The 15,097-nt window shown below is 37.1% G+C and overlaps 1 protein-coding gene across 1 annotated transcript in view; it reads left to right on the forward strand.

Moving 5' to 3' along the window:
- Nucleotides 1-15,097, forward strand: part of MPP7 (MAGUK p55 scaffold protein 7) — a 146,704-nt gene that overhangs the window by 74,190 nt on the left and 57,417 nt on the right. Inside the window, exons 6-7 of the mRNA XM_059481294.1 lie at nt 6,889-6,966; nt 11,880-11,960. Of these exons, the coding sequence (XP_059337277.1) occupies nt 6,889-6,966; nt 11,880-11,960 (159 nt within the window). The remainder of the gene's footprint in view (nt 1-6,888; nt 6,967-11,879; nt 11,961-15,097) is intronic.

The following is a 15,097-nucleotide window of genomic DNA, read 5'->3' on the forward strand; positions in this document are numbered from 1 at the left end:
GTCGCAGGTTACACCAGGGGAGGTTTAGGTGGGATTTTAGAAAAAATTTCTTCACTGAGGGGTGGTCTCCAGCCCTGGAGCAGGCTGCCCCCTAAGGTAGTTGAGTCATCATCTGTGAGGTATTTAAAAGATGTGTAGATGTGGCACTTAGGGACATGGTTTAGTGGTGGACTTGGCAGTGCTGGATTAATGGGCCTCAGTTTTAAAGGCTCTCTTTGGTCATCAGCTAAAGGGAACTCATGGTATATGAGCATAGTGGAGGTATTTATTCATTTTCTCTCATATTCTTTGGTGACACTAGCATGAATACAGGAAATTCTAAATTAGAAATATTACAAGACATAGCCCTGAGACACAGATCTGCAGGCACATCCCACTGTTCATGCTTCTGCTTTTTGGAAAAAAGGTTTAAAGGAGAATTGCTCATCTCTTTTGCTAAAACTTTTTACTCTGACAAATTGGCGCAAATGAAGATCTCTAAGTATCTAAAAGCCTTCTGAGGCATACTTTGATTCTTGTGACACTCTCTCAGAGGTCTTTCTGCAATCACTTATTTTATATTTGAGGCAATTTATTGTTACTATGGGGATTGAAATGCTTATTGCAAACTTTGAATAGTTAGCTATGATTGATTAATTTCTGTTTTGTTTCTGCTTTCTAAAATACACGATGCTAATTTCTTAGCAGTATTCTATCTCTAGCTGCAGTTCAGTTGTATGACTAGAATGTGATTTAAAGGCTGTATGTGTTCTAGGTTTTCCTACACCTTGTGTTCATCATGCCATAGCTCTGCAGAGTTGTTCATGTATTTAAGTTCCTTAGTGTGCCAAAGCTTCCCACTGAGTGATAAAGGTAAATCAAAGAGTTGGCTACTTTTTCTGTTACTTTCATGTGATACAGTATGGTTCTGGATGGAGAAAAGAAGGGAATTAAGCAATCTTTTAATTAAAATTCTACATCAAGCAAAATATGTATTCTCTTTCAGCAGAGTTGAGAGTGTGTAATTATCATTTCTGAATGGTTTTAGTAGTTATTTTCATTTGTTTTCATGGTAGCCCATAATTTATATTTTTTGTTCTTGCTTATTTATTTTACCTTGACTCAAAGTTGCTAGTAAATTTAGACAGTGGCCTGAAGAGTCTAAATCCCAGAGTTAAGGTCACACTATTAGTGAAAACCCTAATTCCTGTCTTGAAATCTCACTGTGTAAATGTTGGAACTATTCACAAGTGTGTCTTTTACGGTCATGAGTGCCTTGGAATGATTTCTCTTGCTTCAGGTATTTCAGATGCAGAACACGAACTGCAGATTAAGCCAAAACTAGCGCTTACTCCTCCCTCAACAGTTTTTCTTATGCTTTCTTTTTTCATTCCTTAATCTGCTGTGGCTTCTTCTTTGTAGTAGCACCACTTTGTAGTGGTGCCATTAGTGGAATTAAATAAATTTTCGCAAATGTGCATGAACCTGAAACTTCGGTGGACAGTTAACAGCTTCTCTGCATGCAAGAGTCTTCCATTATGCATCTGTGTAAGGGACTAAGCCAATAAATGCAGCAGCTCATGGCTTTTGTCAGTGCTTTGCTTTCAGACACTCTTGCAGTCAATATATGGCGAAAAATACAATGAAGAGAGCAGTTAGAGGAGATGTTCTCCCAACTGTTATGGACTTCCTGCAGCAATATGTTCAATGCCTGTCTTCTAGACTCATCTTGATGGTTTGTGTGTGTGTTCATAGTGATATTCTAGTTCAGATCACCAGTGCATTTTTAAAGCAATTTCCCATCTTCTCAGCTTCTGCTGCTTTGGTTTTACATCAGCAGTCCAGGATATGAAATGGGTTCCTTTCTGCTGAAAGTCAACAAGCACATTGGCTGCTAATGTGTATTCAGCAGGCAAGACTAGGATAGTCCAGAGGAAAACCCCAGTGTATGATGTGGTGCTGAAATGAATTTTGCAGGTACAGTATCTTTATGCTGAGTGATATCTCATCTCATGAAATAAAACCCAAGTAAGGGAATGTTTATACAACTCATAAGAGGGTGTGAGCTTCTGATGTTTCTCAGAAGGAGAAGTACTCTCGTCTAGAATTGCTGTCTGCCCCAGAATGATGGTCAGTGCAAATACTCACATGCTCATGAGATCCTCTTCAGCACCTCCTGTCAGGAAGGTGTCATTACCATAAAAAAAGCTCTTACCCAGAGGTGTTGACATGTCTGAGTAGCTGGTGACACCCTTGTGTGGTTGGCAGAACATTTTCTTTCACACGATGTGTGTGACAGCTCTTGTCCTTGATGTGCTGGTGTGGCTCATTGATGGCCAGTGCTTTTTGGGCTACAAGTGTTTGCATATTGTATTTTAACATATACTTTTTTCCTATGCCAACTGTTCTGTCAAAAAGACTAAGTTTGTCTTCTGTTAACTCTTTGGCACCTTTGGTACATGCTTATCCCACTTCCCTGTTTTATTTTCAATCATATGATATTAGAACTGTACATGGAAATGAAGAAATCTAAAAGGAGAAATTAAGCTTATTTTGTAGGACTCTTTGCTTAAGATTCTTATTTTTCTGACTTAGAAAGCTCCTCTTGGGTTTTGAAATAGTCCTGGCTGAGGACACTACTGTGTTTATCATAGAAAGCTTAATTCAGTCTCTCTGGGAAAATCCAGAAACAATTTTTCTTGCTTACACGTGTGCTAAAAATTGTATTAATTTGCAAATTATTATTTTTCCCTCTTGGGGCATAATGTCAGAGTAGATTGTCAGTTTTTGCAGAACCTCATAGATCTTCTTACTCTACAGTGAAAAGAATAGGTAGTCATAAAAAAAAACAAACAAAAAACCCACGCACAACTTAGTTATCTGTTCAGCAGAGCAGCTTTTTATGCTTTATTTACAATATATAATTCTTGCTTTGACAGACTTGGTCTCATCTGTGAAGAGATTTTCAGCATTGAGGCTTTACATGTAAATGTCAGAAGAACTTGAAACAGATGTACTCTATTTCCTACTTTTAAGCACGACACACTCCTGTATTTGCCATACATTGTTTAAGTTTCTAGTAGAAATAAGGCCATGGTATTAGCATTACTGGACATCCAGTATCACACTGTAAGCTAAAATTGCCTTTTGTATGAAATAGAATTCTTTAGCTTGAAGCTCAAACACATGGCCACAAATATGACACATCTTATCTTGAGTAGGTGAATGCTCTTGCTTCTACTTTTGAATCCTCTCTCATACTTCTCTGAAAGTGTTCCAGAGTGGTTTTAACTTCTATTAAAGTTGAATTGCATTGAGTGATGTTTGTAAAGGGGTGAACTATTTGCACCACCTTGTCCTGTTTTGCTTTTCATTTCTGTGTTTGGCTACTTGACATTATTCATTTTCATCTATGTAGTCACTTAATCTAGGTATTCAAATTTCAAATTCTATTTGTATAAGAATTGAAATTTGGAAATGCAGTGCTTGGCGTGTATGTATTAGCACGATGTAACAGTTTTGTATTTGGGAAAATAATTAACTGAAAGACAGCATGTGGGGAGGTTGCCAAAGCATATGGCTGCATGCACAGTAGTTTCTCTAAAGGTGTTTATCATAAATGCAGTCATTCATCACCCTGAAGTCTGGCAGATTCAAAGGCTACCAGGTGAGCTTGCAAATGTTTTCTGTCACTCTTGAAAGACAACAGGGATGACCTAGTGCCCAGTGAGTAGGAAAAGGCAAGTGCTGTACTTGTCTTCAAAACAGGCCTAAAAATACAGCATGAAGAATTAGAGGCCGGTCAGCCGTGCTGTGATCTATGGGGGAAATTGTGGAACAAATAATCTTGCAATACAATTTTAGACACAAGGAGGGAAGGAGTTGTCTGAAAATACATTTTTGCCTCCCTGAAATTTTTGCGTTATCAGTGGAGTTGCTCTAAATCTCCTGTGTTACTGCATCCAGGAATATATTATATAAAAGTGCTGCATGCATTATGGATACATTACTGATCCAGAAGTTAGAGGTGTGAGGTAACTGTTTTTTATGATGTATGTGGTAATTTTATACTAATATGAAAGATAATCCCTGTATTGCACATTGATTGCATCTTGGTGCACCAGTGGTTTTTCATTTCTGTAGGTATATCCTTTAAATTACAAAGATGTGGAAGACAGATGTTGTCATCTAATGATCTGATTTTAAAAATAGATTCAACTAAGAAGGCAAACTACTGTCAAATCAGATATTTGAGGGAAAAATCCATTCTGTATTGCATCTTGAATGGAAGTGTGCTGAAGTTGCAGTGTCTGTTACCATAGACCATGAAATGATTATCTCTAGAGTCACTCTTTTATTGCTAGTACAGTAAATTAATAAAATTTTCAACCTGATGTAGAAAAAGCAAATATCTAGAACTGTCTAGTAGCAATTAAATTTTCCTGCTTACTTGTTTAGCTTCTGGTTTTTTTTGGTTAGGCAGTTACTCTCCACAACTCCTCACTAATGATTGACCTTAATGACCTAAATGATTGTCCTTAAATGCTTAACTGGAATCCAATATCCATATTTGGGAAAATAAAAATTTGTTTTCAGTCTTTTCTGCAATTTCTGGCTATGGACAGAGCCAATAACAAGTTCAGGTTACACTGTGCCATCTTGAAAACCTATTTTTTTTGTGTGAATTTACAATTGTGTAACATTTTTCTCAAAGATGGGTTAAGCAAGGCTATCTCGACTGGTTTTTTTTGTTTGGTTGACTTTTTCCTTTTATTTATTTCAGTATTAAAGATATGTACAGGTTGTCCAGGATAAAAGAAGCTTAATCAGCAGTGGCTCTTCTGTTTTCTTTGAGAAACTGGGGGGGTAATGCAGACTACTGCTTCTGACCTCAGAGTTGACAGAAGCTCAATCTGGATAAAATCAAGATGTTATCGAAGCAATCAAAAATTATGGTTTTGAGACTTTTTGATTTACTATGCCTTTTAGTTGTTCAAGTTAACAGTCCAAGTAAATCACAAACTTCTGCCAAACCCAGGGAGCTGCAACTCCTTGTTTTGTTTAGTTTCTCTGCTTTGTGAGCTAGAAATATGAAGTTGTTTGGTCACTTACAGTTTTGTGAAATCCAGTATGAATTACTCTCAGTAATTGCTGAGTACATAATGTCTACAATGTAAGCAATGCAAAATTCAGATTCATCTTCTGGAGACAGTAGTGCTTTCCATGTAGTTTCCAGATTAGAACAAATTATTTTACAGTTTATAAATTAAGTGACTGTAGTGCCTTCATAATTAACCATGATATGTCAGAACTTCAGCATTCTTTAACCAATGACATACTGAAATAGTCTTGTTAAAGTTGCAGAAATGATGAAGGAATCAATCAAGACTTAGACCTTGCTATGCCATATTGTATTAACATGTTCTTCACTTCGAAGAATGTACAGACTGAATGAGGAAAAACAGATGTGGACTTAGGGTTATGAAGCACAGCAGAAGACAGGAAAAATGGCAAGCACAAGTGTCACTGACATGGCATTACCTTGTTATGGACATATTTGTGAAAGTTCAGTGTAAATTAAAAAGAATGGGCTTAAAGAATGACCTTTAAATTAAAGAGTGAGGGGGTCCTAGGCAGTGAGAGGAGTGAGTGCTGCTGGGGGAGAAGTAAGCAGAGAAAAGCAAATGTGGAAGAAGTGGGGAAGGCTGGAGGGAACATTTGGTGCAAAATGGAGATGATCTGGTCAACTCTGAGCAGTTTCAATGTGGAAAGAGTGGTTTGCTTGCTCTTTAAATCTGTCTGTGCTGTCTGGCATCTGTCCTGCTCCTCCCCCAGCAGTGTGCTGGGGAGTGCTGGGTATCACCGGGGATCCTGTTTCCCAAGGACATGAGCGAGTCCCCAGCCAATTTCTGCACCCCACGGCCTCTGCCAGACCTTGTTTTCCCCTCCTTGCCAAGCACAGAAGTCCCTGATTTAGCTCCTTCTGCAACTCCTCCAACCATCTGGAGTTCATGCCTCCTTCAGAACAGCAGAACTAAAGCACAGAATGGGTTATATTTACATTAGTTCAGACTACTGTTGTCTTCTTTTTTTTAGATTTTAATTGATATTAGTATATCCACGTATCTTCAAAAAAAATAATGTTGATAAACTTAAATGTTTAATATAGTCTTTTATGCTATTCTGAAACAGCTACAAAGAAACTTGTTAGGAGTCTTAAAATCCTTTGGTTTTAAAAGCATTCATACAGGAAAAAATCTAAATTTTGAAATGTATAACTTGTGGAGGAGGGAGCAGGGTGGTGTTTAAATAATGGTGTATCCTTTCCCTTTTAGGAAGAACCAAAGCACAGTGCATCTTTAATGTTGATAATTATTCATTAAAAACCTTAACTTGCTGTAGGACTGCCTCCTTGTCTCAGATGTGTTAGAATTAATATTAGCACTCCTCTGCCCTTGTTTCGGAATTATTTTAATGATGGCAGCCGCTCCATCAAGTTGTCTGTCAGGATGTGGGTGGCAAGCTATTATTTCACTTCATAAATCATAATTTACAGGGCTTTTTATATCCATCTTGGGGATAAACACTTTATGCTTTGTGTTTTCAGCAGCAATATAAAATGTAATTGATACTTGAAGCAATATGTTAGAAATATGGACAGAGAAAGCCAGGAGAGAAAAATCACAAATGTTTAGTTTTTCTGTGGGTTGGTCTGCATACTGAGCATTTTTTCCATCTGATTTCATATTCTTAGCACTTCAACAGAGGATGATGATGAATTGCATTTACATGATTGCTGCCTGTAGGTTACTATAAGGATGTTTAGTTACTGACAGTCAACAGACTCAACAGGGTTATTCTGTACCATGCTGCTAAATAAACTTCTCACTTTGTACTATTGTCTTCCAGATTCATGAAAAACTGCATTATTATGAAAAACAGAACCCAATGCCCATACTCCATGGTGCAGCAGCCTTGGCAGATGATGTAAGTGTCCCCTGCTGAGATCACTGGTACCAAGTCTACTAAAAAACTGTCTGCAAGCAGAGCTCTTCACAGTGCAAACATATGAATGTAATCCTCTGAGCTGAAATCAGAAGAAGCTGCAAAGGTTTCCAAAGCTTCTGTCATCACTGGGCTTGTTGCTGATATTACTTTGATTTTTATTCACTTGCATGTTATAAAAACATTGTATCTAGGTAGCCTCTTGTTCTGCTTTAGTAACTAAGCAATAAAAATTACAGGTTGGAACTCTACTGGGAGGGAAAAACCTGTCAACTGTTAGTGTTTTGAGAAAGTCACAGACAAGAGGAATGCTTTGGAAAAATAAAGACAAATGAGATAGCAGCACTGCTGACAGAACACGAGAAATGACAAATAATATTACAGAAATGAAGCATATGAAATGCCTAGAATGGAAGTTTGTTGAAAAAAAATCAAAACTATTTAAGAAAAAGTACAGTAGTGATTTATTGATATTGGAGCCTTCCAAATTACCTTCATAACCAAAAAATAAATTGTAAAAGTGGTCAGCATTGATGGAGTAGTTAATTTCCTGTTACTATAATTTTTATTTTCAAGGAAAAAAATCCAACCTGCCATTTCTTGCTATTTGGTTAATTCTAGGATTCAGATGAATTGTGAACACACCTGTATAAACTATGACTGAACCTTGAGGTAGGCCAGAATAGAGAAATGTTTAATAAACTGTGGTTTAGGTGAAATCCAGAAATCTTTGTTGCAATTGATGATGTCAGGTTGCTTTTTGGAAAAGGCAATATGTGTTAGGATCCATTTCCAATACAGCATGTTTGAAACTTCACATACTTTATAGATGTTTTAAAATCTTAACTATCTTTTTATATAATTAATAGATTTTGGGTTTTAAATTTTACCTATGATTAAAAGTTGTGAATTTAGATTGGTAGCATTTTAACAAAAAACTAAATTAGACTTTTTTGAGACTATTGAAAAAAGGATACATGATAATTTAATCATGTTTCAGTAGGAGGAGAGCTATATCCTGTAACATACCAACTATAATAATGCATTAGCCTTGACATCAGGCATATACTAGTAATATTTTTTTAACCTTCACATAGCTTTGAATGTTGATAGTAATTTTGAAAATTAGAAAGCTGGTTGAAATTCTCTTCATTAAGTTCTTGCTGACATGTTAATAATCCTTGCTAATATTTGTGTTATGGATCTCTGGGCTAAAATTCTTCATAAAAATAATTTCTTATTTTTGGATGCAAAACTTAGTTTTTGATACTTTTAGAAGTGCTGAGCAATCTCATTCTTTGTTCAGACCCATTTAAAATGTATGGTTTTGGAAATCTCCAAATTTAAGTACTCTGTCACTCCTCAGTTAGACAGGTTGGGGCTTTTAACCCTATGAATGTACTATTATGTACATGTGGTGGTGTTTTTAAATGTACATGTTGGAACATGATTGTGTCTAGGCATCTACCTACTTCAAATGTACAGCTTGTTTTTAATAGATGCTCTGGCTGCTTCTTCATTAATTATTTGTAGGTGAACTGGCTTTTATGGGCACTGTCTCATAGGGTAAGGATGTCCTTTGGGGACTGCACTCAGGCTAGCACATTGCAGGATTTTCTATGTTTTGGTAGTTTTGAGGAAGCAAAATTCCATGCAGTGGGCTTTGTACCTCCCATACTCATGAAATTTCAGGTTTAAAGTGCTATTCATTTTTTGGCATGTTTGTCTGACTGGTTATCAACTTCAGGGATTTGAGAGCTTGTTGGTTAACATGGTGTGTTATTAAACACACTTTCATTTCAATAGCCTTTAAATTACTGTTTTCTCTTCCTACTGATAGTAACTGTTCTATAGTTAAAGAAGGTGATATTTTTATTAGCAAGTAGATATTTCCTGCTTGATTTTAAACCCAAATCTGAGGTGCTGCTGTCATAAATACAACTGTTCAAGGAGTGTGTTTTTATTCTTGTGGTATTTTTTAAAGCAATTTTAGAAGTAACAATTGTGGCAAGGATTTTCTAAACATTTTCATATTCCCAACTGCCATACCTTCTCTCTCCTCTCCCTCAGGGACTTTTAGGCTGAATTTATCACACATTCTGTTTGCTTCTTATTTTGGAGCAGCAGTGTGTGACTTAAGGCTCAATGATTTCATGCAAATGATCTAAACACCTCTCTTGGTTTCAGTCAGGACAGTGTTAATTTTTTGCACTGGCTGGGAGAGGGCATGGTTAGGACATGGAGGTTATTCTATCCTACCTCATGTCAGTTCAGAGATGGTGAAAGGGATCTCTTCCCAGGAAGAAAGGATTTGTTCCAGTCAAGAAAAGGGGGTGGAAAGAGCAAACTGGCATTGTGTATTATCAGGGAGTTTTTCCATATGAATAATTTATTTTCTTACACCTTTTGTTATTAATATGTTGCTATTACTTATTTAGTGATAGTACATACATACAGTATAGTACCTTGTCTTATCTCATTGTCATTTCCATTAAATTGTTCTTACCTCATCCTGTGATCTTACATTTGTGCCTCCAGTTGGAGAGGGAAGGGAAAGTGGTGCATGGTTTTAGTGGGAGTACTAAATTGGAGAATACCATTCCTAAACCACAACAATATCACTGGCAGGATAGCTGTATACAGCAAATAAGGCCTCAAGGTTGGTAGAAAACTGTTCTGGCAAAAGAAGTTTCAGAACTTTCTCCAGAAACTTTAAAGAGTGGTCCTTGGTGCTCTCCACCTTACCAGCCTCATTCAGCCCTCTCCCTTGCTTTTCTTCCCCTCTCTTTAGTGGCAGCTTTTCATAAAGAGCTTTTTGAAATGTTGTGGTTCCCTCAAGAGATCATAGAGGAGGTTTTCAGGCAGATTTTCCTGCAGTCTTTGGCACAGGAGGAGATGTCTCTGTGTCAGTGCATCCCAAGTATGCCAGGTACTGCTGCTGGTAGCTGTTTCAAATCTCAGCACTTTAACAACAACAACAATAACAGCAAATAAAAATCCAGTCTAGAACAGCTGAGGTGGTATCTGTTTGCTAATCTGAAAACACAATTTAGTCTTTCAATCTTTGTTTTCCTCCTCTTCTATCACAAGGTATTAAATGTGCCTAAATCCTTAATGAAAATATTTGGAAAACAGTATAAATCACATGAAAGAAAACAAGTTTTAAATTGTCTCTGAAAAAAATTTACTAAATTGTAAGATTAAAACATCTGTTTAAACAGTAAGTAAGTGTTTTTTCTCACTGTTCTAAGCCTTATGTATGTACGTTTGCATTTGTACCACCAAAGCCAATACCAGTTCTGCTAGAGTTAATACTTGTGCACAGTTCATCTGAGGGAGAAATGCTGAAATGGTCATTCTGCTGAGTGGTTGCTTGTCTCCATCAGTGAAACACAAATTAATAGATTGTATTTTCCAGTATGAGCAGCATAATCTAAAGAATGAAAAGAGATCCAAAGGTAACCCATGTCATAGACCTGCTGTCATTCCTATCACAGAATATTTTCAGCTTTGCAGGGCTTTTCCAACATGCAGACTCAATTGCAGTCAGATTACTTCAATATTTGGCTTTGTGTCTAAAAGTATTTAATCCTGACTTTACCTACAGAGATTGTTTTCTAATATTTTGGTATTAAGACACAAACATTGTTAATATTAGCACGAGAGATACTTGCTGGATGTTCTTAGCTATGAATTATGGTTAAAACTCTGTAGGATTGTAGATGATGAATTTTTGACACTCTGTTTAATTTGAAGGTTAAAAGAAAAAAAGGTATTCAAACTATGTCTGATGTCTATAAAGGCTTCTTCAAATATCTAGATTTATCTATTATATATAATTATGCAAAATATACATCCATTTATCTTGAAAATATATACAAAATAAAAGTACAAATTAAAAATTAGGTTAGACAAATAAAATTACATGCTGCAAATAGCCAATCTTCCTTTGAGACATTTTTATTATACTGATTTAATGCAAAAAAAACAAGTGATTATCTGAAGTCACGTTTTGCATTATGAGCCATGTAGCTTCAGAATTTTAAACCAAAGTTCAGTGTTGGGAAATGCATTTTAGGTTTTCTTTCTTCTGGAAAAATAGTTTGAGTCTAAAATCTTGCAGTAAAATATGCCTCTTGGGTCCAAATTAGTTGAGAAGGGCATGATAAGAAAACCCAAGATGTGAGCCAAATAGCCATGGGATTAAAAGTTAGACTGCTGCTCTATTGTTCACCAAGCCACAATTTTGTAGTATAACCAAACATAAATTACTGATCTTGTTGTTAGGACACAGTTTGTGCATTTTACAGGCTTGAATTGCTGATGACCTGTTATAAATTATATTATGATTAACTTGCTTCACGTTTAACAAGCTCCTTCCAGTGTATGTGTAAACATAATAAAAAGTTCAGATTGCTTGCACTGTAGGGGCACTTTGCTTTCTTATCCCAGTCCTAAACAGCACAGCTACTGTGGGTTTTTGGAAGCAGTGTGGATTTCACCACCTCATTCGAAACTGTTTTTTATAGACAGTGTCAAAGTTTGATCCAGTCATTTTTACAAGCAGTTCTTTGTCTGCACGCAAAGGACCATTCACTTAAATGAAGTGCTGGGATTTGCCCCCTTTGCTATAAATCAGAATGTGATCTGGCTGCACCCTTGCCAAAAATGATTACTTGTGTTAAACTGAGCCAAAAGGCCTGGCTTAAATCTGGTCCACTGAGGGCCAGAAACAGAAGCACAGTGATTGATGGTGTTTTCCTTCATGCTGGCTTCTGTTTGAGCATGCTGGAAAGCAGTAACCTTGAACAAGATAGATTCTGGGTTGTCACTGATGCACTGGATAAAACGACGCTTTGCTAATGGTCTTTGTGTTGATTCAATCTCCCACCCAGCTGGCTGAGGAGCTGCAGAGCAAACCACTGAGCAGTGAGATCAGAGAGCTGTTGAAACTCCTTGCAAAACCCAATCTCAAGGTGAGGATGAGTTGCACCTGCAAAGTGCATTCTGCATTGTTGTGTGCATCAGCTTTCTTGGGCTGTGTGTGAGTTTGTCTGCTTTAACAAGTACTGTTTTAGAATGTATGCAGTGTTAATCAGAAATACCTGTGATGAAGAAACACATTAAATGTTGTCTGTAAATTATTATGCTGTTACTTGTACTTATAAAAGGAATCATTTATTTGCAAAGGATATTTTTAAAAGTAGATAATTTCTTTTTCTTTTGCTATCTTTTAATGCATGTGCTTCATAAGTTTGTTGCAACTGTACTTTTACTAAAAGGTATCATTGATCAATCATAAATATCATTGATTGAACTGCATCATGCATAAAGAGTGCAGCCTCGTACTCAAAACAAAATTCATGATGGATAATGTTTTTAAAAACATCTAATTTTGAAAACTTTCATAAAACTCCTGGGTTTCTCTGTGGTATTTTCAAGGAACTTGATACCTTTTATCTGACAGTAGACTGTAGAATCGCTGAGTCACTGAGGTTGGGTGGAGGTTGTCTGGTTCAATGTGCTGCTTTAAGCAGGGTCAACACCGAGTTCACAGCAGGTTGCTGAGGGCTTTTCCCATCAGATCTTGGAAATAAAGGTCTGGGAACAAGCATTCTATAAATCTTCCATGTGGCCTCTTCCAATTCCTAATTATCCTTCTAGTGAAAACTGCCTTCTATCCAGTCAGAACCTCCCTTATGTATCATTGTTGATGCACAGGATCATATTTTTTCCATTGTTAAGAGAAAGAAGATCTTAGTGCTTTAGATGCATATTGAAATGATAATTAAATGTAGCAGTTGATAAATTGAAAAGAAAACTGCAGAGTGGAAAGGAACTCCTTTAAAGACAGTTGCTATTTTATCTTAACTATAAATACTGATCTCAAAACCTGAGAAACTATGATATCTTCAAAGTGCTACAAAATTGTAAAGATCAGTTACACCTGCTTTTAGATGATTTTTGCACTGATGCTTTTTCCATAGTTTGTAAAACCACAAGCTATCTTTTCTTTGAAGGGGTAAGTAATGCCAATGGCATGTTAAAAGAGGAATTGTTGGTGCATGAAATTGCAGAGATCCTAAGCTTCACTGCAGGTATTTTCTTAATGATTGTCCATGTGTGCTTCATACTTCTGAAGCTTTGATGGACTGAGCCTGAAGACAGCTCCTTTGCCACAACTGTGTCTCTCCCTCTGCTTTTCTTGCTTTCTCTCACTCATTCCCTCACACGCTCACTCTCACTGTCTGTTCCTTGGTAGCAGTGAAAGGCAATGTGATAATCTTACTGGGATTTCAGGGAAACAAGTGCCTCCCTTCAGAGTGGTTACAACTAAGTTACAACTGCAGTAATTTAGCAAATGTCTTTTTTGGCTGCAGGGGGAGATCCCAGCTGCAGGGCACCAAGCCTTGCATGGCCAGACTGCCTAATCCCACACAAGGCACACAATTCCTTTCCCTGCAGGGGCCTTGCAGGTGTTTGTGTTGCACCTTGCAGGTGTTTGTGTGATGTAGGGGTAAGAACTGATGGTGTGCAAGGTATTTTGATTGTCCATTGTCTTCTCCCCCTGCCATGTCATGGCAAACATGGCTCAGAGTGATGGTAAATTACCACTGCTCCCTCCTCCGTCAGATAGACCAGGTGACTGTGCTGCATTCAGTCAGAGGCTGTAGTTGAGATTCTTCTCTTGATCTCCCCTGCTCTCTCTTGGACAGAAAAGGAAAGGAAGAACATTTCCTCAATACTTCCAGTTCCTCCCCAGAGGAACCCTAGTCCCTTCAGTTGTATCTGAGCTTATACTGTACCTTGCATAAGCTTTTCTAGCCCTCTGCTATTAGTTTTATGGCTAGAGAGGGTTTCTTGGTTTTGTTCTAGATTCCTGGGACAAAATGATGGCTAGAACAGCTCTTTTTTACACACCTGAAATTTCTTGGGATAACTGACCTATCTTTTCCAATGATATTCCATAGACTTTATCTAAAAACATATATGGCTTAATTTGGGATTAACTTAATATGGCTGTACATTATTTTGCAGGGGAAGCTTTCCTCTCCTGACCAGATTTATAACAGCAATGTTAGCTGGAGCCAGGAGTGCTGCCACTTTCCTAAAGCTCTGCTCTAATGTTTATGGCATGGTGAAGGATCCTTGGGATTAGTTTACTGCACTACATCACTGCCTCCACAAGTCTGATCCTCTAAGAGGACAGGTCTAGCAAGGTGTTTATAACTTTGCAGGTTTGGTTAATGGGCCAAGAAAGGCTGGGAGAGGTTTCTAATAATGTCTGATTCACTAAATGTTTCTATTATTTTGATTCTGTATTACAAAATTCTTTTGTTGAATATATTTCTAAGTGTTTGCATCTGATGAGTAAAACTTTGACACATTTGTGGTGCTTGTCATTTTCATCCACAGAGAAGTATTCTAAACAAGAAAGTAGTTTCTCTGAGGCAGTTATATTTATCAGACTGAGATTTTCAGAATGTCCTAGAAGTAATTCCAAGGTTTTTTCAGGTGCATTTTCTTCAGGAAAGAAAAATAAATTGGGCATTTCTAGTCAGTTAAAAACTGCATGAAGTATCCAGTTACAGAGTGGGTTTTTTTCCCCTACTCTCAAATGTGGCATCACTTACCATAATTAAATGAACTAATAATGATTGTGGTTTATCTTTTCTGATTAAAACAGAACTCTGGAAGTAGAACAGAGCACGTAGCTCTGGGAAATCAAGTGGATTTGTTTAACTGCGTGTTAGACATTTCATTTGCGTTCTGGATTTAAAATATAATTGTGTAGCCCTGTGGACACAGGCCAGCCACACTTATTATTTTTAATTTCCAGCACTGAATAAGGACTTAGGGTTTGCATTCTTTAATCTTGCTTTACCTTGTTAAAGATATCAAGAAACAGAATAGTATTTCCATACCCTAGAACCTAAATCCAGTTGAATACTCTTATGTTATTTTTAAGCAGACCAGAAATTAGCTCTTTGAAATAGAAGTATAGAATAACCTGAGTTGAAATGGACCCACAAGGATCATCAGAGTTCAACTCCTGGCCCTGCACAAAGAATCACACCATGAGCCTGAGAGCATTGACCAAATACAGCCAAGT

This window comes from Ammospiza nelsoni, chromosome 1 (genome assembly GCF_027579445.1).
Source record: "Ammospiza nelsoni isolate bAmmNel1 chromosome 1, bAmmNel1.pri, whole genome shotgun sequence".
Taxonomy (NCBI): domain Eukaryota; kingdom Metazoa; phylum Chordata; class Aves; order Passeriformes; family Passerellidae; genus Ammospiza; species Ammospiza nelsoni.